Here is a 24,482-nt window from a genome sequence, read left to right on the forward strand (position 1 = left end):
AAACCTCCAGGGAAGGAGAGCTTACCACCTCCCGAGGAATTAATTTTGTTGTTCATGTAGGTATTTGTAGAGTAGACATTATTGATGATATAGATCATTTTATATGTGAAGTTTGGCTTCCTATGCTGATTTTAGTGACTGTGTTAATTTAGCATAGAGGTGTTCTTTTTGCAGCAGTGGCTTCTAAGCAGACTGGAAATAGAGTGTGGTCTTGGTAAGATTGGTTCCGTCCAAGACTGCTGGGTCAGTAGATTGTTAAATAAAGAATCAGCGTTTTTCTTCATGGAAGTGTGGTGAAAGTTAAATGGGGCATTAAACACTAGGTCATATTCCTGGTCATACGTCAGTCACAGCTGACTTATGGTGACCCTGTAGGGTTTTCAAGGCAAGATACTTTGGGAGGTGGTTTTCCATTGCATGCCTCCATGTCACAACCCTGGTATTCCTTGGAGGTCTTCCATCTAAATACTAGCCAGGGTCAGGGCTGAAAGTGTGTGACTGGCCCATTGTCACCCAGCAAGCTTCCTTGGTGCGAGTGGGGATTTGAACCTGGGTTTCCCAGGTCCTAGTCTGACACCTTAGCCACTACACCATGTTGGCTCTCGTGATAACTAAAGATGGAAAAGATAGGGAGGAAACGTGACCATTTGTCATGCAAGAAAAAAGCATTGGTGAAGCACAACTTATCTTTGCAGTAAACTAAAGCAGTATTCACAACTAGCTTGTATAAACATTTTCATAAGCTAATAAATGGTATCCATGTCATTGTTTTTTATCTTTCCTCCCTTAATTGGACAATCACAGTAAGTTTTGTCATGTTAGCAATCCCTCCCCTCCGCACACATTTTATGCAGCCATTGGAGTATGTCATTTAAAACACACTTTTTATGTAGGCTGCAATCCTTCAGACACTTTTCAACCCTCTTTGCCACTTGTTTGGTGTATTGTTTGCTTAAAAGCCTTCACTGATAACCCTTTTAATGGCTTCTCATTTAACTTCAACAGATGAATGAGTATATTTTCCATGAGGGGATTGGGAATTAACAAAGCATGGCATAATTCCCAATCCCTCTGTGGGGAAGTGTATTTATTCATCTATTGAAGCTAAATGAAAAGCCCTTAAAAAGATTATGTATTTGCAATATGGACTTTGGCAGGAATGAATAATTTCTATCAACTTCAACCTGAATATCTAAACCCTTGAAGTTCTGCTTGGGAATTGAATCCAATATACTTCAAATTTGGGCTGACCCCTTCTTCCAAGCATCTTGGCTTGGGTCCTGTGAGCAGATTCCATGTGCATTAGGCACCCTCTGCTATGGACTGGACTTCCTTCTCTGATATCATTTCCATTTGCACAGGTTTTCAGTGAGCCCTTGTGCAAATGGCAGTGGAAGAAGAAGCGCATTCTGCGATGCAGGCTGCCTGGTGCACTCGTCACTCTTCCATAGGATCCAAGCCATTGTGTCAGGGGAAGGATCTGTCCACCAGAGGGAAGTACCTCTACTGGCAGAATGGATTCATGTGTTCCAACCTGTGGAGTGCACCAATTCTTTGTTTCATACCACCTATTAATCAAACTGGGAATTGAGTACTTCCTGTGCACTTGTCATAAATAATGTTCTGTGGCGCATTGGATGTTGAAGCACATTCATATTGTTTCATTGGGCATGTTTCCCACATCCTTTTTGCCTCTCCAAGGAGTATTAAAATACTTGACTAAGGTACAGATTTGCATACAAAGTGAGAGTTTGGCTTGTAAATCAATCCAGCTCGTAAATCAAACTTTCTCCCTCAAGTATGCTGAAAGTATGTTGAATAAAGTATGTGTGCTGAATTCAACATTTTAAGGATAAAAAAGATGATAGTCTGTCTCCATACAGTTTTATGAACCCTGTCTAATGTATCCAGATGCTACTTAAAATTGAGCTTCTAAAAATACTTTATAAAAAATCAGGGTATTTGTGAATGTCAAAGGAGCTTCCAAATTATATTAATATTTTCTCATAGTGTAGATTCTCATAGTGGAAAAAAAGCCTTTGCTTTATTCATTTTAAGAGACATCTAGCCTTGTACTGTAAGGAATATTTCTCTATCTGATTTCTTTTCAGATGGATAGCAACATTACAGATAGCTGTATGTTACCTTGTTTGTAATATAAGGTGTACTAAAATATTTACTTTCTTGATCATGTCATCATCAATTAAACTCTTTCTCTTCGTATTACCTTGTAAAGCAAACTTGGTTTCCACTATGGTTTTAAAGCTAATTACTCTGAGGAAGCTTGGAATATGTTCCTCTGATGTAAGCAGTTTTTGAAAGTAGGATATAGTAAAAGATTTCCTTTTGCCAAAAAGTATAAAACAAGCTTTCAGGAAGTGGTGATAAAAAGTATAAGGGGAACAGAAAGGATTAAGAGAAATCACTGACTGGCTGACACTGAAAAGGAAACTTTACTTAGTGAGTAGGTGCATCTAGTAGTTGAGGGTATTTCTGCTATCCTCTTAAAATAGATTGATTAATAGATTGATTAATCTATTTTAAGTTTGAAAAAATTAGACTTTCCCCCCACCTTTGTATTGTTTCTTGGATTTATTACACTGTTTTTATTTCATTGGTCTCTAATTTTGCTATCCTGTTTTATTGTGCCATTTGTTATTATATGTCGGGCAGACCAATCCTGAAGGGGTGTGTGAAAGGGGTTTGGCGCTGGCATGACCCCTGTGCCACTTGTGCTGGATAAATTGGCACTAACGCTGGTGTAGGGCCACGTGTTGGGGAGCCACGCAGCAGTGCCTCACAGTGATGCTGGTGCAGCCACTGTGGCAATGTTTCTCCGGCTCAAGGGCTTGAGCCAGCATCAAAGAGGGTGTTCCTGGGGGCAGGGCTCACTTCAGTCAGCTCCCTGAGCCCTTTTGTCCCAGGAACGCTCCCTTCTGCTGGCGCAGACTTGTGCCTACACAAAGGGTGGCATAGCCCTGTGAAACTAAATGGAGCAGTTTCACAGGGCTTGGTTTTTGTTTTGTTTTTTCATTTTCAGCTTGCTGCACCTGGGCAGCAAGCTGCTCTGTTTCATCACGTTTATCATTTAATAATTTTCAAAGGGATGTTATTCTTTATTTGATGCTAGACAGTGATCAGAATATACCGTATATACTCGGGTATAAGCCGACCCGAGTATAAGCCGACCCCCCAAATTTGAGGCCAGAAAAGGGAATTTCTTATTGACCCGCGTATAAGCCGAGGGTCAATAAGAAATTCCCTTTACCGGCAATGCTGCGCTCTAAAATGGCGGCCGCCATTTTAGAGCGCAGGGCCCCTGCCCCAGGTCGCCCTCCCGCCGGCCTCCCAGGCCCTCCCGCCCCACCCCACCCCCACCCCCAGTGCCATCCAAGGGGGGGAGGGGGAAGAGCCCCTGAACCCCCTACTTACCGGGAGACGCGGCGAATCGGCGGCGTGGCCTTCCTGGGCCGGCAGGAGGAAGGCGGTTAGGCGCGTGGGTGGCGGTGGCGCAGCCGGCAGGGGCCTCCTGCCGGCCCAGGAAGGTCCCTGCCGGCAGAAGAAAGGCGCCCAGGTGCCTGGGCGGCGGCGGAGCCGCCAGCAGAGACCTCCTGCCGGCCCCTCCAGGACCCTGCCGGCAGGAGAAAGGCTCCCTGCCGCCTGGGCGGCGGCAGAGCAGCCGGCAGGAACCTCCTGCCGGCCCCTCCAGGCCCCTGCCGGCAGGAGAAAGGCTCCCGGGCGAGGCTGCGAGCGGTAAGTTCCTCCCTCCCTCCCCCCTCCTCCCCCCTCCCCTCTCCTACCGTATTGACCCGTGTATAAGCCGAGTTCGGCTTTTTCAGCCCTTTTTTTGGGCTGAAAAACTCGGCTTATACACGAGTATATACGGTAACCTTATCAGTTGCTAAATGCTCGTCGATCATATTTTCCTTTAGAACCTAATTTAGTACTCTTCTAGTCACTGCTCAAGATCTGTTGGAGGTCTCAAAAGAAAAGGACAGGAAGGAAAGGATATTTCTGAAAAAGGAAGGATTCTGTGAAAATGAAATGAGAAGGAAGTGGCAGATTTTTTTTTTAACTTTCACATTTCCATTCAGATTTTATTCTTTAATAGGAAAAGACTTTTTGCTGTGCTTCAAAAGAGCTCAGGATTAGTTGATGCAATATCTTACACTCTTTGGCTTAGAAAGAATATTTAAGTGATGTAGGCACTTTATAGTATGGAGAGTCCCTAATCACCTGTTGCCAATCTTTCTCAGAGTAACTTCTGTTTTTGGCCCACAGCATGGCTCCTGATCCAAGAGCACTGTCATTGTAGTGCATAAGTACAAGTGAGCAGCTGAGAAGTATAGTGAGGGAGAACATAAGGAAATCTTGCTGATTTTAATCTAATCCAGCATTCGGTTACCCACAGTAACCGACAAGATGCCATCAGAATACATACAGGCACTGCATTATGGTCAAAGCCTCCCTCAGTAACTAATTCTGAGAAACACATTGCTTTTAAACATTTTGACTGATAGCCATTAATTGATTTTCTAATACCCTTCGAACACCTAAGCTAGAAACTCCCAATAGATTTTATGACACTGAATCCCATAAATTAATTATACTTTCTGTGAGAAATACCTGTGTGTCCTGAATCTACTGCCCATCACCTTCATTGATTGCCTCTGAATTATAATTTTATGGGGAAAAGAGAAAATTCTATCCACTTTCTTTGAACCATGCCAAGTTTTACAAAACTTCAATAATTCCATCCTTAGTAATCTTTTTTTCTCAACTGAAACCCCACAACATTAGCGTTTCCTTGTCAGAAAGATGTTCCCACCCCATGATAATTTGTTTGCCATCTTCTGTGCGTTTGCCAGATCTACAATAACCTTTTTGAGACAAGGTGACCAGAATTTTACACAGTATTCCAGATGTGGCTGCACCATAGATCTGTATCAGGGCACTGGTGTTCAGGCTGTTCTGTTTTTGTTTCCTGAAAATCCCTAGTACAGAATAAGCTGCACACCAAGCTGATCTTTTTGTTGAGGTATTCACCCTGACTCCATGATCCTTCCTGCTTAGTCAGATCAAATGAGGAATTTGGATTTTTTTGCCCCCGTTTGTGACACACTTTATACTTAAAGTGAAGCTTATTTGCCCACTTATTTGTGTTGTGTCCCACTCACCCAGTTTGGAGAAATTTTCTTGGAGTTCTTCACAGTCTGTTTTGGTTTTCACCATCCTGAATAACTTGGTGTCATCCGCAAATCTGGCCACTCCACTGCTCATCCTTGACTCCAGATCTCTAGTGAACAAATTAAGCTGCTCTTATGGATCACCACTGTTTTCCATTTTGGAAACTATTCATATATTCATACCCTTCGCATCCTGCTTAACCAATTACTAGTATATGAGAGGATCTATCCTCTTATCCCATGGCTGCTAAATTTTCTCAGAAGCCTTTGGTAAGGGACTCTATCAAAAGCTTTTTGGAAGTTCAAGTATTAGGCATGATGAGGACTTTGTCATAAAGACAATTGCCATACAACCTAAACTTGATCAAGCGTCCATATTTGAGGCAAGCTCCTGATTGGATAGCCTCTATGTTTTTTGTTTAAATTTGTTTCAACCACTATAATGAGCAGCTTTGCCATGTGTGCCTTTGTGCTACAATACTTGGTCATGCCTTAGTAATAAGTAACGAGTAACAAATGTCATTAAACCTTTTTGATTACTGGATAGCAGGCACGTATTACTGGAGAACAGGCACATGTCCCTGAGGTCATAGTCAGGTCATTAGAGTGACGTTTCAAGCATGGAATTGCTTGCAGTTCACCACCCTGCGGCTAGACACTTGGATGCATCCTTGAAATGACTGGCACTGGATACATAGCACTACCAGTTCTTTGTGCCTGTGCAGTCAATTTTATGTATTCCTGAAGTGATAATGAGAACTGATTGCAAGATTAAACTGGTTCATGGGCCGACACTGAAGGCACACAAACGTTATCTGTGTAGTAAAAGAGACTAAAAAAGAGTCTAAAAGAGACACTAAAAGAGACTTCATCAGAATTTCCCCCCTTAAACTATGTACCTCTTCAGAACTAGAGACAATGGGAGATAGGGGTGTGGTGGTAGCTGTGAAAAAGCAGTTTAATCATATGAGAAAGCAGGCTAATAATTCAGGGGACACATCTGAACAGTGAGAAGAATGCAAGCCAAACTGATGGGTGCTCGAACATTACTACTGACAATATCATATTGACCAGATCATCCATATCCAGAAGCTTTTCAACACTTTTGAAAAAAAAAGTGCAAAAGGTTGACAAGGCAAAATTAATTTGGGTCCTTTCTTTTAGAAGCCATGTTGCATCATTTTCAGCCCTGATCAGTTAAAGATATTACGTATGTTTAAAAAGTTCTAAGTATTGACAAGATTGTCAGTGATACCATTGATAGAGGTATTCTTGCATATTGACATTCATTTTTATTGCTCGTGCTTTGTGATTGAAAAAGTGAAAAATGGAACAACTTTAAAATGTTAAGCGCTTTTTGTTGCTGTTATTGGTTGTGTAACTGCTAATTTTAAAAAAAAGTTCTGGAGGCCTGATTTACTGAAAGAATGAAACTGAATTCCTTTGGGCTACTGAAAGCATCCCTCTTCCACTTTTGGTGCATGTATGTGTTTATGTATCAGGCTGCTGAAATGTGAAACAAAAAGGGTTGAATGTACTCAGGTCAAGTTGCTGAATCAATGGATAGCCAAACAGGAAGTGATGTATGATTACATCTCTATCTTCCTGTCCTTTACAGTGCAGATGCAACTTCAATATTAGTCCTTTAGGACGTATTGAAGTAATCCTGCCTGCCCCCTTTAAATCCATAGAAGAAAGACCACTGTTCTCAACGGAAGGGAAGAGTCAACTGTGACAGATTAGCTTTCTAACTACAGCACTAACCTTGTTTGAATTTTTCTCCCAAGAATCATTTTCCATAGGTTAAGCAGCAGGGTTGTATCCTTTCTGCAATGAAGCATCAAAATGCTGTTGCTGTCCACTTCTTTCCCCCCTTAAACCTTGATAATTTTTCATTCAGAGTCCATTTGGCATGAATAAAGATGTAACATAGCTCCAAGGTAATTTAATATTAATTGGTGCTCACTTGTAGATTATTACCTTTACATATGTAATATCTGAGGTGGTAGCATCTGAAAACACCTACCATCATGAATGAATTAATGAGCCTGAGCCTTTAAGGTAATCGGACTAGTTATAATGAGTAAGTATTGCAGGTTGTTTGCTGTCACACAGCAGGTGCTTTGTCGTAACCTACCACTGTAAGACACAGCTTAAAAAGTGATTTATTTATGTGCAAAATTGAGGTTGATAAAGGAGACCAGTGAGATTATTGCCATGTGGAGTTTTCACACTAGTGATCACTATATTTAAGTTTACTTGAAAATTCTTCTCAGCGTTCCAGTGGCAAAACATTAAAGTACACAGATTCCTTTGGTATTCGTTAAAATAACATTAATCATGATGGACTCTGCTGGTTGCTAATGTTGATTTATTCTGAAACCTCCTAATTAAAATAAATCAGGTTCTATAATTAGCCAGAGAAGAAAAAATAGGTCAGCCCCTCTTGCAGTAGTTTACTTAGTGCCAGGCTATCTCCTGAATTTAGAAATAACATTGCAGAGGAAGGAATTTAATAACAGGAAAGGGCTTTAAGGCTGGATCAAACCTTTTGATACATAGAGCATAGCACGTTTTGAGTGTTCCTGTGTTGGTAGCTCTAAATCATGTATTGTTTGAAATATGCTAAAAAGATGTAGCAGTGCTTTGCAAGAAATGTATTATTTGGCTGCTAACTGTGGCCAAGGGACCAATTCAAGAAATTAGAAAATGGTTTGGTTTGAGAGCTGCTGGAATTTTTGATCAGTGCAGAATACAAAGGGGGGTTTCTTTGGACTGATTTTCTTTGTGGGTTATATATTTGGATTAAGACTAGGGCTGTGCCTAACAGAAAGTTTTAGCACAAAAGAAGAAGCTTTTTTGTGTGTGTGGTGGGTCCAACATGTTCAATGGACCCCCTAGCGCAGAGTGGTAAGCTGCAGTACTGCAGTCAAAAGCTCTGCTCACGACCTGAGTTCGATCTCGACGGGAGTCAGTTGCAGGTAGCCGGCTCAAGGTTGACTCAGCCTTCCATCCTTCCAAGGTTGGTAAAATGAGTACCCAGGTTGCTGGGGGTAAAGTGTAGGTGACTGGGGAAGGCACTGGCAAACCACCCCGTAAACATAGTCTGCCTAGTAAGCGTCGGGATGTGACATCACCCCATAGGTCAGGAATGACCCGGTGCTTTACCTTTTACCAACATGTTCAGTGAACTGTCCTCCCAATATTTATCTGTACATGTGTTTACTATTGTTTGTTGCCTCTCCCACCAACTGCACAGTTATGCCATAAAAAACAACAACTGTTATCCTTCATCAACCTTTTTCTTCCCTGATTTGTCAGGGTGCGTGTTTCCAGCCAATTGGGAATCTTGTATAGCCAATCAGAGTGGGGGTAATTCTACTTAAGCCAATCATACTTGGCTGGATGATGTCACACCGCAGATGCTGAGTGAGGGCAGGGAATCTTGCCTTCCCTCTGAGTGGGAAGTGGGGCGGGAGGAGTGTAATGTCTACCTGCATGGCTACCAGGACTACCATTGGTGGTTAGATGAGATGGGTTGCAGTGTTGTCCCATGGAATCCTCAGAGGGGGAATGACTCTTATAGCCTGCAAACAAAGCTAAAAAAGTCACATTTTTTTCCTCTGTAGCCCTAGTCACAATTAACAAGGTGAAAAAAGAACCTTGGTGCTGCTGATTTTTAGTCATAAGCTTTTTTTACCTTTATTGTTAGAGGGTAACACTCCTTTTGTCATTTCACTGTTTGTTTTCTAAACTGGACATGTCCAGCAAGGTCCAAGATAATTTTACTTGTTTGTTTTTTGTTGGTGTGTTTAGCACCCACTATTTACAGCTATATAGCTGTCACAGACAAGGGAGACCTGGTGTTCTGAAAAATGTCAGTCATTGATCAATTATTCTTGCATTTCTGAGAACCTTTGATCGCAAGAATCTACCAGATGCCAATGGATAAAAATTATTTTTCATGGGCATAATCCAACACAGATTTAAGCACATTTTGGCCCATTGATTTCAGTGGGCTGATATGCACCACTCTTAAATTGGATTGTGACCTAAATGTATCTATCTAAAAATATCACTGCAGTAATCTTCCCATGCTGGACATTGGAAAACGGGAATTTGATGCAAACTTTGCAAAGCCCAATGTGCACTCACACCCCAAACACAGTTCTATAAATATAGACCTGCTAATATAATTTTCACAACCAAAAGTCTGTCTACCCATAATACTAGCTCTGTATTCCTTTCAGCTGAGTTCTAATGAAGTAGAATATCCTTATCCATAGTCTTTTTCAAATACAGTGATTGGGAAAGATATCTTTGGCTGACTAAAAAGCAAATGAAATTTACAGTATATTACCAGAAGTATTTTCACAGTGTAAGATGTGCCAAAGCATGAATGTGAACTAGGTATCCTCATTGATTTATTAAAGAAATATTGAGATGTGTTGCATTAAAATTACAGTAATAGTTTAACACATGGATTCTTTTATTATTTTGACTCAGGTCCAGTCATGGATACTAGGGCTGTCGATTCGGTTCTATCTGAACTGGAAAACAGCCAAATTTCCCCTGATTCGGCTGTTTCTAATTCGGATAGAGCCGAGTTGAAAAAAGGCAGGAAAACGCCGAACCGAATCCGACGAATTTGGGGGAACGCCAGCCGAATTTCCTGCCTTTTTTCCAAAACGAACAAAGAGCTCTTCTGGAAGGCAAGCAAACCTGCTTTCCAGGAGAGACAACCAACCAGCAGTGGCCAATAGGTGGCCAAGCTGGGTCTTTTTCCGGCCAATCAGAGAAGGGATTCTCCCATTTGAAATTCTCTGAATTGGCCAGTAGAAGAATAAATACTCCCTGGCTGCCACGACTCTGTTCCTGCCATCTTCCTGGTGTTTGCTGCTGTGCTGAACCTTGGGCTCCTGAGGTGACCTGCTGCCCGCTTCTCCTGGCTGGAATTGGACTGGATCACTGACTACCTGACTGCCTGCTCCTCCCTGCTAGAAGAGAAGACATCCACAGTTTGACCCATTTTGGGGCATTTCTGTATAACTTTTTTTCTGTCTGTGTGTGTGTTTGGGGGGGAGCAGATTCTGTGTGTGTGTGGAGGGGGAAGTCAAAGGAGGGGGTTACCTGTTCTGCTGGGGGTGGGCTTGCTTGCCTCTGTGGGAGTGTGATTTTTGCTGTTTCTACTGGTTGCCACTTGCAAACTAACAAGTCACAGGGACCAGGCGGTACTCATCCTAGAGTTTTTCAAGAACTCAAATGGGAAACTGCTAAACTTCTGACGATGATATATAACATGTTCCTAAGATCAGCCTCTGTACCAGAGGATGGGAGAATGGCCAATGTAACACCCATTTATAAAAGTTGTTCCAGGGGGGACCCAGGAAATTACAGACTAGTTAGCGTCTGTTCCTGGTAAATTGATGGAAAGCATTATTAAAGATAGAATTTTCAGGCATATAGAAGGGCAAGCCCTGCTGGGCAAAACCCAACATGGCTTCTGTAAAGGTAGGCCCTATCTCACTAACCTTTTAGAGTTTTTTTTGAAAGTGTCAATAAGTCTGTGGACATTGTGTATTTGGATTTCCAAAAAGCTTTTGACAAAGTCCCCCACCAAAGACTGCTAAGCAAACGTCATAGTCATGGGATAAGAGGACAAGTCCTCTTAAGCAATGAGAGCTGGCTGAAAAATAGGAAGCAGAGAGTAGGAAACAACGGTCAGTTCTCCCAATGGAGGGATGTGAGCAGTGGGCACCTTCCGTTGCTGCTGTTGCCCAGTAGCTACCCTTCAAGTATGCCTCTACCCCCATCATCGTTGGAACTGTCCATTCTCTTTTGCTGATGTGGCCATTGATTCCTGCAGGGGGTGGATGCATCTTAGCCTGGTGTCTCAGTTGTGACCATTCTGCCTTGAGTGACTCTGCTAGGAGTTTAGCCTCTTGACAGTCTAAACGTCTTATGCTGTTTCTCTCAGCTTTGCTGAGTTGCATAACTTTTAGTGTATTCTTGGGAAGTGCCTGCTTTTTTCTTGAACTGCAATTGCAAACACAACTGTATGGCTTTCCATCATCTCCCAGTCTTTACGTCACCTGGAAGATAATGTGATCACTTCAAGTCTTCCACTCTAAGAGATACTCTGGACTTTAAAGCTGTATGTCACTTGTTGAACCTTCATACTGTTCATCCTAGTGGGTATCAGTATGTGCTAAGGAGAATATTAAAAATGTAATTTATACAACACGTGCAGCTTTTATGCAAGCATGTTGTTAGCTTGGCTGGGACTACAGGATCATGGTCCAGTTCTAGCAAAATTAGGTCAAATAAGTAATTCCATTATCTCTACTCTGGCACAGAGGAAAAGAAGAATGCCATATGAGATGTAGAGAACAGTCATAAAGCGCTCTCTGTCCCATTTTACTTCCAAGGGAGGACCAAATTCAGATGCTAAGGCAACTTTAATTTGAACCTGGGTCAAGTTTCAATACTTGTTTTCTGTGTAAAGTCCAGGCCTGAAACAGATATAAATTGGGCCATTAATAAATATTTCTGCTAATATTTCTTGCTGGCGAACAACATTACAGCCTCCAGCTAGCACTTCATCCAGAAATTATATCTCCTGTTTGATAGGGATATGTTGAATAAGAAAATACAGATGAACGGACTCATAGGCTGGTCTTGTCTTATAGAATGTTAGCATGTTCTTCAGTGTGGTTTATATGATCTGCTCACACTTAGCCTCTGTGTTTAATTTCTGCTGTAGCTTGCCAAAAACAACTGCCAGAGACTCTTCTGGAAGTCAGGCACTAGAACCTCATAATTTCCCACAGAATTCATTTGCTGGGATTGATGTGTTCTGCATCTGCTGAAGAATTTGTCTCTGTTTATATTTCAGTCATTCTTTCCTCATCACCAGCTGCACATAGCCCAACCTGTATATATCTGGATTAGGGTGTGGGCTTCTGGACCAAAGTGTTTGGCTTCTATGCTCTCTTGTCCCCCAGAAGAGCTTTTAAATATATAAAAGGTTAGTGTAAGGAGCCCCGTGGCACAGAGTGGTAAGCTGTAGTACTGCACTCCAAGCTCTGCTCACGACCTGAGTTTGAACCCAACGGAAGTTGGTTTCAGGTAGCCAGCTCAAGGTTGACTTAGCCTTCCATCCTTCTGAGGTAAAATGAGACAAATGGACTGCATACAGCTTTCGGTTTTCCAAGTTGTGCAGGTCAGATCTAGGGTTGCTAGGTCCCCCCTGGCCACCAGCTGGGAATGGGGGTGGGATTGCCAGATCCAGGGTGGGAAACTCCTGGAGATTTGGGGATGGAGCCTGAGGAGGACAGGGACCTTAGTGGGGTACAATGCCTCAAAGTCCACCCTCCAAAGCATTTGTTTTCTACAGGGAAACAGATCTCTGTAGTCTGGAGATGATTTGTAGTTCTGGGGGATCCCCAGGTCTCACCTGGAGGCTGGCATCCCTAGTCAGATCTAGTTTTAAGAAATTTACTGATGGATACCTCAGCACTGACTTTGTGCTCAGCATAAGGGTATTGAAAAGCTACAATACTTGTGTGTCATAACTCTATTCTTGAAGATATGAAAGACAGAATTCCTTTTCAATGAGAGTATGTGGGGGGAGGGGAAGGAAGGATTGCCTCGGCCTATGTATGTTCAGTAATCGTTTTGAAAAGATCTTCTTGTGTTCATTCATATGCCTGTCTGCAGTTGAAGGATCTTGCTTTTTACAGGATAAAAAAACCCTGAGGCACATAATGACTGTGGGGCTGACTGGCACAGTCTCATTCTTCTCGGTGCATGTTCAGTGGACTCAGCTAGCTACTGGAATGAGACTACTTTTGTTGTAGGGGAGAAAAATGGATATTTGATTTGGTAGGGCTGCAGCCTGCATTGTGGACTGTCCTGTTTTATGTATCTGTAGAGTAGTATGAAACTTTTCAGTAGTCATCAAGTGAACTCACATGAAGAACTAACTTTTCATATATGATCTCTGCAGCATGGTGGTTGACAAAATGTAGAACTTTATTTAAGTGTTTCTATGTGGGAAGCCGTTTGTGTGTATCAGAGTCCCATACAAAACCCAGTAATTTTAACCTTTTTAGCAGAATCTGCCATAGGAGTTCTATTTCATGTGCTGCAGTGTTAACCTATGAACTCACCTTAGGAGGCAATAATGAGGAAGAAATCTAGTTGTATTGGTTTGTTTTATTACCTACACTTGTAATTTGGGGGATAAGGTTTCTTCTAAATTTCCATAAGGGTCAAAAAAGTTAACGCCTGAGTATGTGTCTTCTTCTTGAAGTATAAAGCCTTCAGTTTTTTTTAATGGTCCACTGTAGTCAAGTCCAAAGGCACGGCCTGAGAATATCCAATCCAAGAATCCCTATGTCAATACAGTAAAAAAAAGGAAATGGAAAAGGTTATGAAAGTTAAGATGAGTCTTAAAAATGACAAATAAAATGTTTTGAATAGCAAATAATTTATGCAAAATATGTTACAAAATCTAAGATGCTAAATAAATAATACAATGTACTCTTTTGACATTTTGTATTCCTGTAAGTCTATTTAACAATATTCTGAAGGTATGTTTTCCAATAAGAGTTTCTTTATACAAATGGTGGAATCATGATTTTAAATTTCATTGATGCTTTGAAGCCAATATAAAATATTTGGAAGGACTATTGAGAAAAATAGATTTTCTGGTTAAATTATTTCACTTTATTATAAAAAAGGTGTACGGAACCTTTTTGTCCTAACTGTTTGAAAACCCGAGAATTCTTGATTCTAACTTGTATTCAACACACCAGAAGATAATTTTTCTGATGGATATCACTTTCCATTATTCTAAAATATTAACACTTGGTGCACTAATATTGTGTGATCAAGAGTCTTGAAACTCTACAGCTAAAGTTTGTTAATATAAGAGTTTTTCAACAATCCTGTTGTTGAGTGACAATAAGTAGCATTATATGAACAGATGGAATACATGACCAATTTGTTTAGGCCTTTGCAAATATAAGTTGTATTTAAAGGTTACCCCCTTGATTTACTCTGCCATACAATGAATTTTCATTACTCTTTGCTTTTTGGTTCAAATCTTCCATTATTTGAACTACCTACAGGGATTTAGTTTTTAATAGGAGAAAAAATTAACTCAGGCATTAAATAGTGGAAACAATAATAGTTTAATTTCACATACAATTTTGAATTTAGAGTTTGGGACATGATAGTAATCTCATAGAAATCTAAGAGAGCAATCCTAAGAAGGTCTACTCAAAGTAATTTCCATGGAAATTACTCCTAGGAAAGTGTCTTTAGGATTGTAGCCTGAATTGCTTTTTGAGTTTCCTTTTCCATCACTAGTGACTTTTTAACAGCTCTGACTGAAAATGGGAGGTGGGATGGCTGTAGTCAGTCATGAGCACAGACCCCATCTTGGGGTTAGTTCACACAAACATAGGAATCTGCTCTGGTGGAATAGTAGATGCTGTTCCATATGCCCAAGGTAGTGTTATATTGGAACTATATGCATAGGCCCACACACATATGGTCACAATTTGTATGAGTCTTGCTTCTCAGAAAAAGGAACAAATATATCTGTGAAGTCTGCTTACATATGGGCTTACACATGGTGTGTTCAGACACATTGTATATGCTGAGGTACAAATGTACATAGACAATCCATCAAATGGAGAGGACCCTTGGTCAGGTGCACTGTAAATTAAATTTTTGAAGCATTTGCAACGTTGTGCCAAGTCATGATCAGTAACCATGCTGGAGTATTTGGAAGCTTACTACATTTCCTCCATTTCCAGATAACAAAACCAAAAGAAGTCAACATGGATGGAAAATAATCACCACCACCCCAATCTTCCTTCCAGTTCTATGAATTGGTTCTGCATTTTCAAAATTTTGAAAGTTCCTGATTTGACATTTTGTGTCTTCTAATTGAGTTTCCAAAAGGAAAACATATGTGCCTCTTGGATATCACCTCTTTCAAGAGAACTTTTCATATGCACTGAAATATGCATGACAGCTCTTTTTAAAATTGGGTACTGAAAACTGGAAATGCGTATATTGGTTTCTGATTATTTTCAGGGCATTGTGGAACCAGCCCTGAACGATCCTCTCAGTGTGAGATGTTGGTGTTTGTACCAAACAAGTTCTTGGAAGATTCGAACACATGATCTAATCATCAGTGCAACCCAGATGCATAATCTGGCTTGCAATGTGATGAACTTAAATAAAAATACATCCTGGTCAGCCGATACAAATGCATGGGACTTTGTTGCTGTGTTTACTGCCTTTCTGTAATGTTTTTTGCCCCTAGTGCATTTTTGTTTTTGATACAATACCACGATGGAATAAAACAATGAGTCATTTGTTCAGAGATATGTTGTTAAAATATCCCTCTTTATCATTACATTTCATTGCTTTAGAAACCAGGCTGTAATTCAAGGCAACAGTTAATTCAGAGAACTGTGTGTTTTTTCTTTTCTTTTTTAACAAAACCTTCTTAGATTTCTATTTATTAGAAAAAACCATGTCTATATAAGCTTGAACAATCAAATCTTCCATTTGGTTAATGGATTATTTCTGGAACAAGTAGATAGAATTCTCTATGCAGTCAGTGTGATAAAAGGTGTGCAGGTTTTTGCACAACAAAGAATTTCAGAGTGAAGTGCATTTTTTTTTCTGGGCCGAAAAGCAGTAACAAAACAGTTCCTACAAAACTGAGAAACTCTGAATATAATGCAAGAAATAACTTCTGTTAATTAATATTTTTTTTAGAAACTGAAATTTGTAAAGTAAGATGTAAATAAATCATGGTCCTGTACATACCAATACATCTCAGTATATTGAAACTTTACAATATGAAAAAATACATTAGATCTGTACAGTTTTTTACAGGTAGGTAGGATGAGTTTTGAAAAAAGATTTATTTTAAGGATCATACTCTTTCTTTAAAGTCAAAAAATACTGCACAAATTAGCTAATTACAAATCGTAGACTGAAAACAATCTATGTTGTAATGTGTAACTTTTTTTTTTAACTGAACAGGGATTTTGGAATCTGTCATCGAAGAAATAATTTCCTCCTTCATGTGAAATAAAAATTTGGTGGCAACTCTTGGCTGTAATTCAGGCCACTCGAGCCAGCTTGATGACATGATCACTGATTTCGTGCTGCTGTTGTGATTGTGCTCAGATCCAAATCAGTCTCTAGGTGTGTCTCCATTGTTTCTTCCTGTGCATTTGATTCATAGGGCTTATGAGCAAGAAGTTCATGATGCACACCACAGTAACTTATCGTAGGCTGGTCGTATGCAAGAAACGTTGACACATTCATAGATAAAGGTATCTGGAGAAGGAAATACATTGGAAAAGTAGTTAGTAAAGAGGCAGCTTAGCATGTGAAAGAGATATGGGGTTTTCAGTTTCTTCCCAGGGGCGGGGGATCCCCTGGCTCCTCTTCCTTGCTGATACTCTTATGGCTGGTGGGAGGAACAAAAACTTTAAAAATTGCTGTCAGGTGATGGTGTGACGTTCCTTCTGGGGAAAACTCAGAAGTGCTGTCATGCCCTTCTAGCAACTGCTGGGGGAATTGTGGTTTTACCATAGAGTTTCTGGCGATTCCTAGAGAGGCATGACATCATTTCCAAGTTTTCCCTGGAAGTGATGTTATGTCATCACCTGATGGTGCCCCCCTTTCCCCCTCATCTCTGCCAGTTGCCAAGTTGGGGAGGGCAATGATAATGAGCAGCTGTAATGGCATCGTAATCAAATGCTTGGTGTCACTTAGCACTTAGCAGCATTGGGAAGTGCGGTCTTATTTTACATCTTTCATTTTGGATTCTACCTATCCCCAGAAGCATAGTTAAAGAGGAATGTTTTATTTATTTTAAAATATTTATATCTTATAACTCTTCAATTGCCTAAGGCTGATTATAAGTAAGGTCATGAGCAGAAGATGTAACAGAATAGATAAAACATCTAAAAGGCAATAGGCCAAACACTAATGGCCAAACTCAGTTGAAAAAAAGTCCACAAGGGATGTTGGTCAAAAGAATGCCTACTGAAAAAATCTTAAACTGCAATCCTCAGAACACTTTCCTATATTCCTAAAGAACAATCCTAAGCAGGCCTATTCAGAATTGGATCTATTCAGTGAGTCTTGTTTCCAGGAAAGTGTCCTTAGCATTTCACTGTAAGACAACTTGTGGAAGGCATGCAGTGATGGTGCCCTCCAAACCGCTTTGGGCATCTAGTTCTGTAATGTAGAACACATGATAGAAAAGACTTGGGCATAGTCTGACAATGAATGAGGTACACAAAGAGATATTGCAGAGTGATTTTGGTGCACAGGTTCATATAGGGAAGCAAAGTGCTTTGGATATGAACCAGACCATGGAAGGTTTTGTAGGTAAGAACCAGCACCTTGAACTGAGCCTGGAAGCATATAGGTAACCAGTAAAACTGCCCTGACAAATGTGTAATATGAACACAGTAGCTAGACCTTGCAGAATTTGAATCTTCCTGGAAGTATTCAAGAGCAGAACCATGTAGATTGCATTACAGTAGTACAGCAAGTATCAGAATGCCCAGTCCTGCTGAGTTTAGAAGGGAAGATACAGATGAAAAAGCATTGTTGGATATCACATCAAGCTGCTTCTCCAACAACAAAAATACTGTCTGAAAGAACTCCCTAGCTCTTAACGTGATTTGCTAATAACAGTGTAAGCCCATCCAAAGTTTGTAAACTAGTCCCATCTAGAACATCGGCTTTCCTGACCAATATCACCATCGTTTTGCCTGGATTCAGTTTCAACTTGTTGCCATTCACCCACTTCACCTCAGTATCTGCATATTGGTTTAAAGACCATAACTGCTGCCTCTGAAGTCTCAGAGGAAAATATATGTAGCTGAGTGCTATCAGCGTATTGATGATGCCCAACTCCAAAACTATGATTGATATAATTCAGCGGCCTGTTGTAGAGTTCAAAAAGCTTTGGTGAAAGCCTCGAGCCTGAGAGACTCCACATTTAAGATCTCATATAGATGATTTAGAGTCCCAGATGACACCTCTTTGTGTCTGCTCTGATAAAAGTGATTGAAACTACTGGAGGAAAGATCCAGAAATCCAGCCAGCACTTCCAAGTACTTCAATAATTTCTATAGTGTCAAAAGCAAAGACAGGTCTGAAACTATTAATAGAGAAGTACTGCCGGTATCCATTTATATTCCATGGTATAAATCTCACCTCAGCCATGAAATTACAAGTGGGCCTTAGGCAAAACACTCTTCTCTCTCTCTTGTGAGTGCAACCCCCCCACACACATACACAATATGAGGATGACGATATAACCTACTGTCAGTGATTACCACATTACCTTTGATACTTTTTGCAGGACAATGACTCAGATCAAACCCAACCCCCTTCTGACTATATATTACTCTTCCTACACACTTGACACTGAGAGACACTGTCCTTCAGTGTTACTCCTCTGAAGATGCCTGCCACAGCTGCTGGCGAAACGTCAGGAAAAAAAATACTAAGACCACGGTCACACAGCCCGGATAACCTACAAGAACCGATATAACCTACCTTTGAAATTTTTGTGGAGATTACTGAGATAATGCTTATGAAATACTTCAAACACTTACAAAAAAGTTTATACAAACACTTATAAATTCTGTCCAAACTCAGAACCACAACTGAGAATCCTACAAATTCTGCCTCTCTCCTCCTAATTCAGATCAGTATCCACAAGGCAGGAGGAGCCCATCAAGTGCATTGCCCAAAGTTGCTTTAGATTCCAGATTACTCCACCCATGGAATCAAGTTTCACAGCACAGGGAAAACGAAGACCTCCAGCATCATTTAAGGGTATGACCTAGGAGAACATTCTTTCCTAACCCAAAGAGTGAGTTTTAAGTCCAATAGCACCTGCAACTTTCCTAACCCAAAATATGATGGTCAGGTTTACCTTGAGCAATAGTGAATCTTCTTGTGATGTTTGTACTGAAATACAAGTCTAGCCAATCATTCAGTGTCTTCATTTTGGATAAAAAGAGAGACAGTGGTCATTTATTCATGGTCACTTTAACCTCCTTTATTCCCCGTTTCAGCCAGGATCAAAGTAACCCAGGTTGGGGGAAACTGTATGCACTGGCTGGAATGATCAGGGATGAAACTGTGCTAATGGAGGCAGGAATACAGAAAAGCAGTCTCCCAAGTTCAAATCAAGCTCCGCCCCTTTAAATGCTTCTCTGTAATTGGCTGACTTTTTAGTACTCACCCTGAGAGAAGATTTCCTCCCCCCCAGACCCAATTGCCACTTAAAAAGCATTTTAAGAACAAAAAACAAAAACCGGAGCAATCTGAAAGAAGGAGGGGGGGGAGAAATCCAAACTTCGTTTTAAAAAAAGCCTTTCTTTTGCTTAGAAAGAGCTCCGAGGTAGCAGGAAGCACTTGAATCCCTGCCTCTTTACACACTGCTTCGTGATTAGCTGTGAGAGAATCCAATCTTCTGTGCTTCCCCTGTTTGGCTATCTGCATGCTGCCTTGAAGAGGGGTTTGGAAAAGGGTGGGGCAAAGCTCAACCCGAGAACAGAGTATGCATGCTCTGTGATTCCGGAATGAGCCAGGATGAACGGTTTAATTTGGGTCAGAAGAGGAATGGGAAACGCCGGGTTCGTTTTGTGTTGAAACAGCGTTGAGCTTCCAAGGAATGAGGTAATGTGCACAGTGAAAAATTTGATCCTGGCTGAAACGGAATAAAGGAGGGCTAAGCGACCATGCATAAATGACCACTATGTTGCAGAAAGATGCCTGCTTGCTTGTTTGTGTTGCTTATAGTGATTTGTTTCAGATGTGGGTAGCTGTTGCTAGTCTGCAGTAGAAGAGCAAGATTCAAGTCCAGTAGCATCTTAAAGAGCAAGGCGCTACTGGATACCCTGGAAATCTTGTTGGTTTTTTATTGTGCTACTGGACTTGAATCTCGCTCTTTCATAGCTATGTACTTTGCAAGCTTGTTTTAACCTTGGTGGGTCTGATCTGTGTGGGCATGCTGTGCCCTGGTTTGTGTAGTTTGAATGTCTGGATATTTTAACTTTGCAATATGGCAGTGTGCAAGTATGGCCTTTGAACCCTTATAAAACCTAATCTGGCAGTTTATTCAAAGGCAGCCTTCTGTTGGAAATGTTCGGAGAAGGAAGGAACCTTCTTTCACCAGTGGCGGACATGTAAGAAAACCCAAAAGTATTGGAAGTTAATACACAAAGTGATACAAGAGCTGACACAAACAAATTTTGAACAAGAAGCCAAGTATTTTCTGCTGGGAATAATCCCAACTCAAATTCAACCAAAGTATAAGGAGTACCAATACGCGATGACGGCAGCAAGAACTGTGTTCGCAATGAAATGGAAGGACAGGGAGACACCTGAACTAGCAATGTGGATTACAAAAATGCATGAATATGCATCTATGTCAAGACTTTCAGCTTTGCTTCAGTACAAGATGACTGATGATCATATGCAAAGATGGCAATCTTTTTACGACCAATATTCATGGCTTATGTTATAGGTATTAGTGTCAGTTACATAGTGAAAGTCAAGGAAACAGAAATGATTATTCAGAAATTAAAAGTAATTGTAATACGTATGGATAACTAAATGGTTTAATAGCATGCTTTGAAACAGTAGAAATAGAATCAGAAACCAAAAGGTTTAATAGTGAGATCTATAATCCTTTATGAAAATGAATTAGAAATGGAAAGTAAGTGAAAACAAGCGGTAGCACCAAGGCTATAATGGATGAATGTTCAGTTCAAGAAAAGAGTCAGGACTCTAAATGAAGAAATGAGGAGGGTTGTAGCCGTATTAGAAGAATGTAAGAAGTTAAGATTTTTTATTCTATATTCTCCCCTTCTTCCTATTTTTTTTCTGTACCCCATTTAAAATATATATATATATATATATATTAAAAAACTATCCGATGCTGTGGCACACTCATTTCCTTTAAAACCAGCCATAGCCTTTCATGATGCACACAGTCAAAAGCTTTGCTGTAATCTATAAAACACAAGCTAATTTTCTTCTGAAATTCTCTCATATGCTCCAGTAACCAACTTAAATTTGCAATATGATCTCTAGTGCCTCTTCCTTTTCTGAATCCAGCTTGAACATCAGGCATTTCTTGTTCCATATATGGTAACAGTTTTTCTTGTAAGATTTTCAGCATTACTTTACTCATGTGAGAAATTAATGCAATGGTCCGATAGCTGCTGCAATCTTTGATGTCTCCTTTTTTGGGGGATTGGAATGTAAATCGACCGTTTCCAGTCTGTGGGCTATTGTTTTGTTTTCCATATTTGTTGTCAAGATTTTGATGGACTATATGTCTATGGCTTGGAATGCTCTATTGATATCCCATATGTTCCTGGTGATTTGTTTTCCCCAGTTGCTCTCAATGCAGCTTAACTTCACTTTCTAAAACTGTAGGTTCTTCTTCAAAATATTCTTCTTGAAAGGAATCTGTCCTCCTTTCATCTCTTCTGTACAGCCCTTCAGTATATTGTTCCCACCTTTTCTTTATTTTGTCTTGTTCAGGTAATGTATTTCCATGTTGATCTTTCAGCATGCTTAACCGTGCTTTAAATTTCCCTTTGATTTATTGGATCTTGTGGAACAGATCTCTTGTTCGAATTCTGTGGGCTTCCTGTGGTTCGATCTCTGTGTAAAGTCCGTTCTTAAAGCATGTATTGTTTGATGAAACGTAAACCAGGAGATCTTAACATTCACTTCTTGTAATTCCTGTAAAGATTTTTCCTGCCCATCTTTTTAAATCAGATCACTATAGGTAAGATAATCATTTATTTTCCTGCTGGCGTAGTCCGTATATGCCTCTGTTGGTGACATCAAGCCAGGCAGAGAGGGGCTAAGAGATCTTTTCAATATGTTCCAAACTTTCAACATCTGAGCTGGTAGGTTCTCAGTATTGGTAACCTGTTGTGTTTTTGTAGACTTCTTTGACCATAGCAAATGATGAAATCCGAATCCGAGATCTGCTTTTTCATGTCTAATCATCCAGTCTTCTGGGCATAGAATCCAATCTGTCAATGCCACTGGAGTTGCCACTTGGTGATATATTTTAAGATTTGGCAAACTGTCTCCACCTCTGCTTTTCTCGTCTTGCAGAACTGTGAACCTTATTCTTGGTTTCTTGCCATTCCAAATAAATTTGTTGATGGATCGTTGCCATTTGGACATTGTTGTTGGGCTTATATAAATTGGTAATGTTTGAAACAAGAAATTTAGTGTTGGCATAACATTCATTTTTACCACTGCTACTCGGCCCATCCAAGAAATTTGGAGTCTACTCCATCTTTGAAGATCGTCTTCTATTTTTTTCCATACTTCTTTATAATTTAAGTCAAAAAGCGTGTCTGATCCAGTAGGTATTTTTACGCCCAAATATTTAACAAATCTCTTTGGTGCTGAGCATTGAAATATCTTTTGGATGTCTAATCTTTCTTCAGCCAAAACATTATACAAATTCATATTCGTTTTTGCTTGGTTAAATTTATATCCAAAATAATAACTAAACAAGTCAATTTGCTGCTTGATTTTCTTCATTGATGTCTTTGGTTTCCTACATATTAGCACCACGTCACCTGCGTAGCTTCTTATTTTATATTCTTGGTCTTCATATTTTAGTCCTTCTATTTTAGAGTCTGATCTTATCTTGTTTGCAAGTATCTCCAAGGCCAAATTGAACAATAATGGTGACAATGGGCATCCCTGTCGTGCTCCTTTTTGTATGTTTATTTGGTTGGTTAGCATCCCGTTAATCAGCAATCTTGCTCTTTGAGTCATATAAATAGCCTTTATCACTGTTAGAAATTGGCCTCCACAATTTATCTGTTGTAGAACTTTTAAAAGGAAGTTCCAAGAGATGTTGTCAAAAGCTTTCTCTGCATCCAGAAATATCATCGCTGCTGGTTCTCTCTTTTCGTTGATGTAATTGATAGCTGCTAGTACCACTCTAACATTGTCTTTCAATTGTCTTTTTGGAATAAATCCGGCTGGTTAATGTTGGTCCTCACATCAAAGGAAAAGCTGAAGGTGGGTGTACGGGCCAATGGAGACTGGCCTGCAGGGACAGTTCTAGGAGGGTCTGCTGGGACTATGGGCAAGGGAAGTGCCAGTGGACCAAATGTAGGTATGAGCACTGTTGTGATGCGTGCTATGGCCCACATCCCAGGTCGCTTTGCCCTTGAGGCAGTACCTCGCAGACCTTTCAAGGGGGCAAACCCTCCACTAGGAAGGAGGGTGGGTCATCTACCAAAAGTACAGTGGGAAAATAGGGTTGGGTCATTGGATAGGTTATCCATTACCCCTATAAAACTGGATGCCATTGCTAAGTTTCTCATGCATTACCAGGCCAGGGCATCGACACGGTTTTTATGGGAGGGTTTCTCGAATGGGTTCCGCATTCCATTCTTTGGCCCCAGGGTGCCCATGCACTCGGGGAACTTGAAATCTGCTTTGGAAATGCCAGAGATTGTGGCAGCCAAAATTGCCAAGGAATGCTCTGTGGGGCATGTGGCTGGCCCTTTTGAGTCACCCCCTCCCAAATCTGAGGGTTTCCCCTTTGGGGGTTATCCCTAAGAAGACCCCTGGGGATTACCGTTTAATACACCACTTATCATATCCAAGGGGTGCATCCGTGAATGAGGCAATTCTGGCTGAGTTATGTACAATAAAATACGCATCTTTTGATGATGCTGTTGGCATAGTTTGGTCATGCGGCCGTGGGGCAAAGATGGTGAAATGTGATATACAATTTGCCTTTTGCCTCCTGCCTGCCCACCCAGATGATTTTTGTCTATTGGGGTTTTACTTTCACAGGGGCTGGTACGTGGACAAGGCCATGCCCATGGAGTGCTTGGTGTCCTGTGTGGCCTTCAAGGCATTCAGTACCTTTCTTGAGTGGGCGGTCAAGGAGCGGGCCAGCATTTCAAACACTATGCATTACTTGGATGAATTTTTGTTTGTGGAACCAGCTACAACCAACAGCCGTGTACACCTTTTAGCATCCTTAATGTCATTGGCCAAAAAGCTGGGTGTCCTGCTGGCACGTGAAAAACCAGAGGGTACTGCTACCAAACTAGTTTTCCTCAGAATTGAAATAGACACTGTAGCAGGAACATCTAGGCTGCCTGAGGACAAACTTGTCACCTTAAGGGATTTGCTGTCACTCCTATTGATTAGGAGAAAATG

At 40.7% G+C, this 24,482-nt stretch overlaps 2 protein-coding genes across 3 annotated transcripts in view; one reads left to right on the forward strand and one right to left on the reverse strand.

Annotated features, from left to right (window-relative positions):
* The window catches only part of CTNNA3 (catenin alpha 3), a 955,294-nt gene that overhangs the window by 230,020 nt on the left and 700,792 nt on the right, over positions 1 to 24,482 (forward strand). The gene's annotated exons all lie outside the window — the stretch shown is intronic.
* Positions 15,560 to 24,482, reverse strand: part of LRRTM3 (leucine rich repeat transmembrane neuronal 3) — a 189,534-nt gene continuing 180,611 nt past the window's right edge. For both annotated transcript variants that reach the window (XM_056849346.1, XM_056849345.1), the window contains one exon: positions 15,560 to 16,559. In XM_056849346.1, coding sequence (XP_056705324.1) covers positions 16,371 to 16,559 — 189 coding nt within the window. In that variant the 3' untranslated portion in view covers positions 15,560 to 16,370. The remainder of the gene's footprint in view (positions 16,560 to 24,482) is intronic.

The sequence above is a fragment of the Euleptes europaea genome, chromosome 5 (assembly GCF_029931775.1).
Source record: "Euleptes europaea isolate rEulEur1 chromosome 5, rEulEur1.hap1, whole genome shotgun sequence".
Classification (NCBI taxonomy): Eukaryota; Metazoa; Chordata; class Lepidosauria; order Squamata; family Sphaerodactylidae; genus Euleptes; species Euleptes europaea.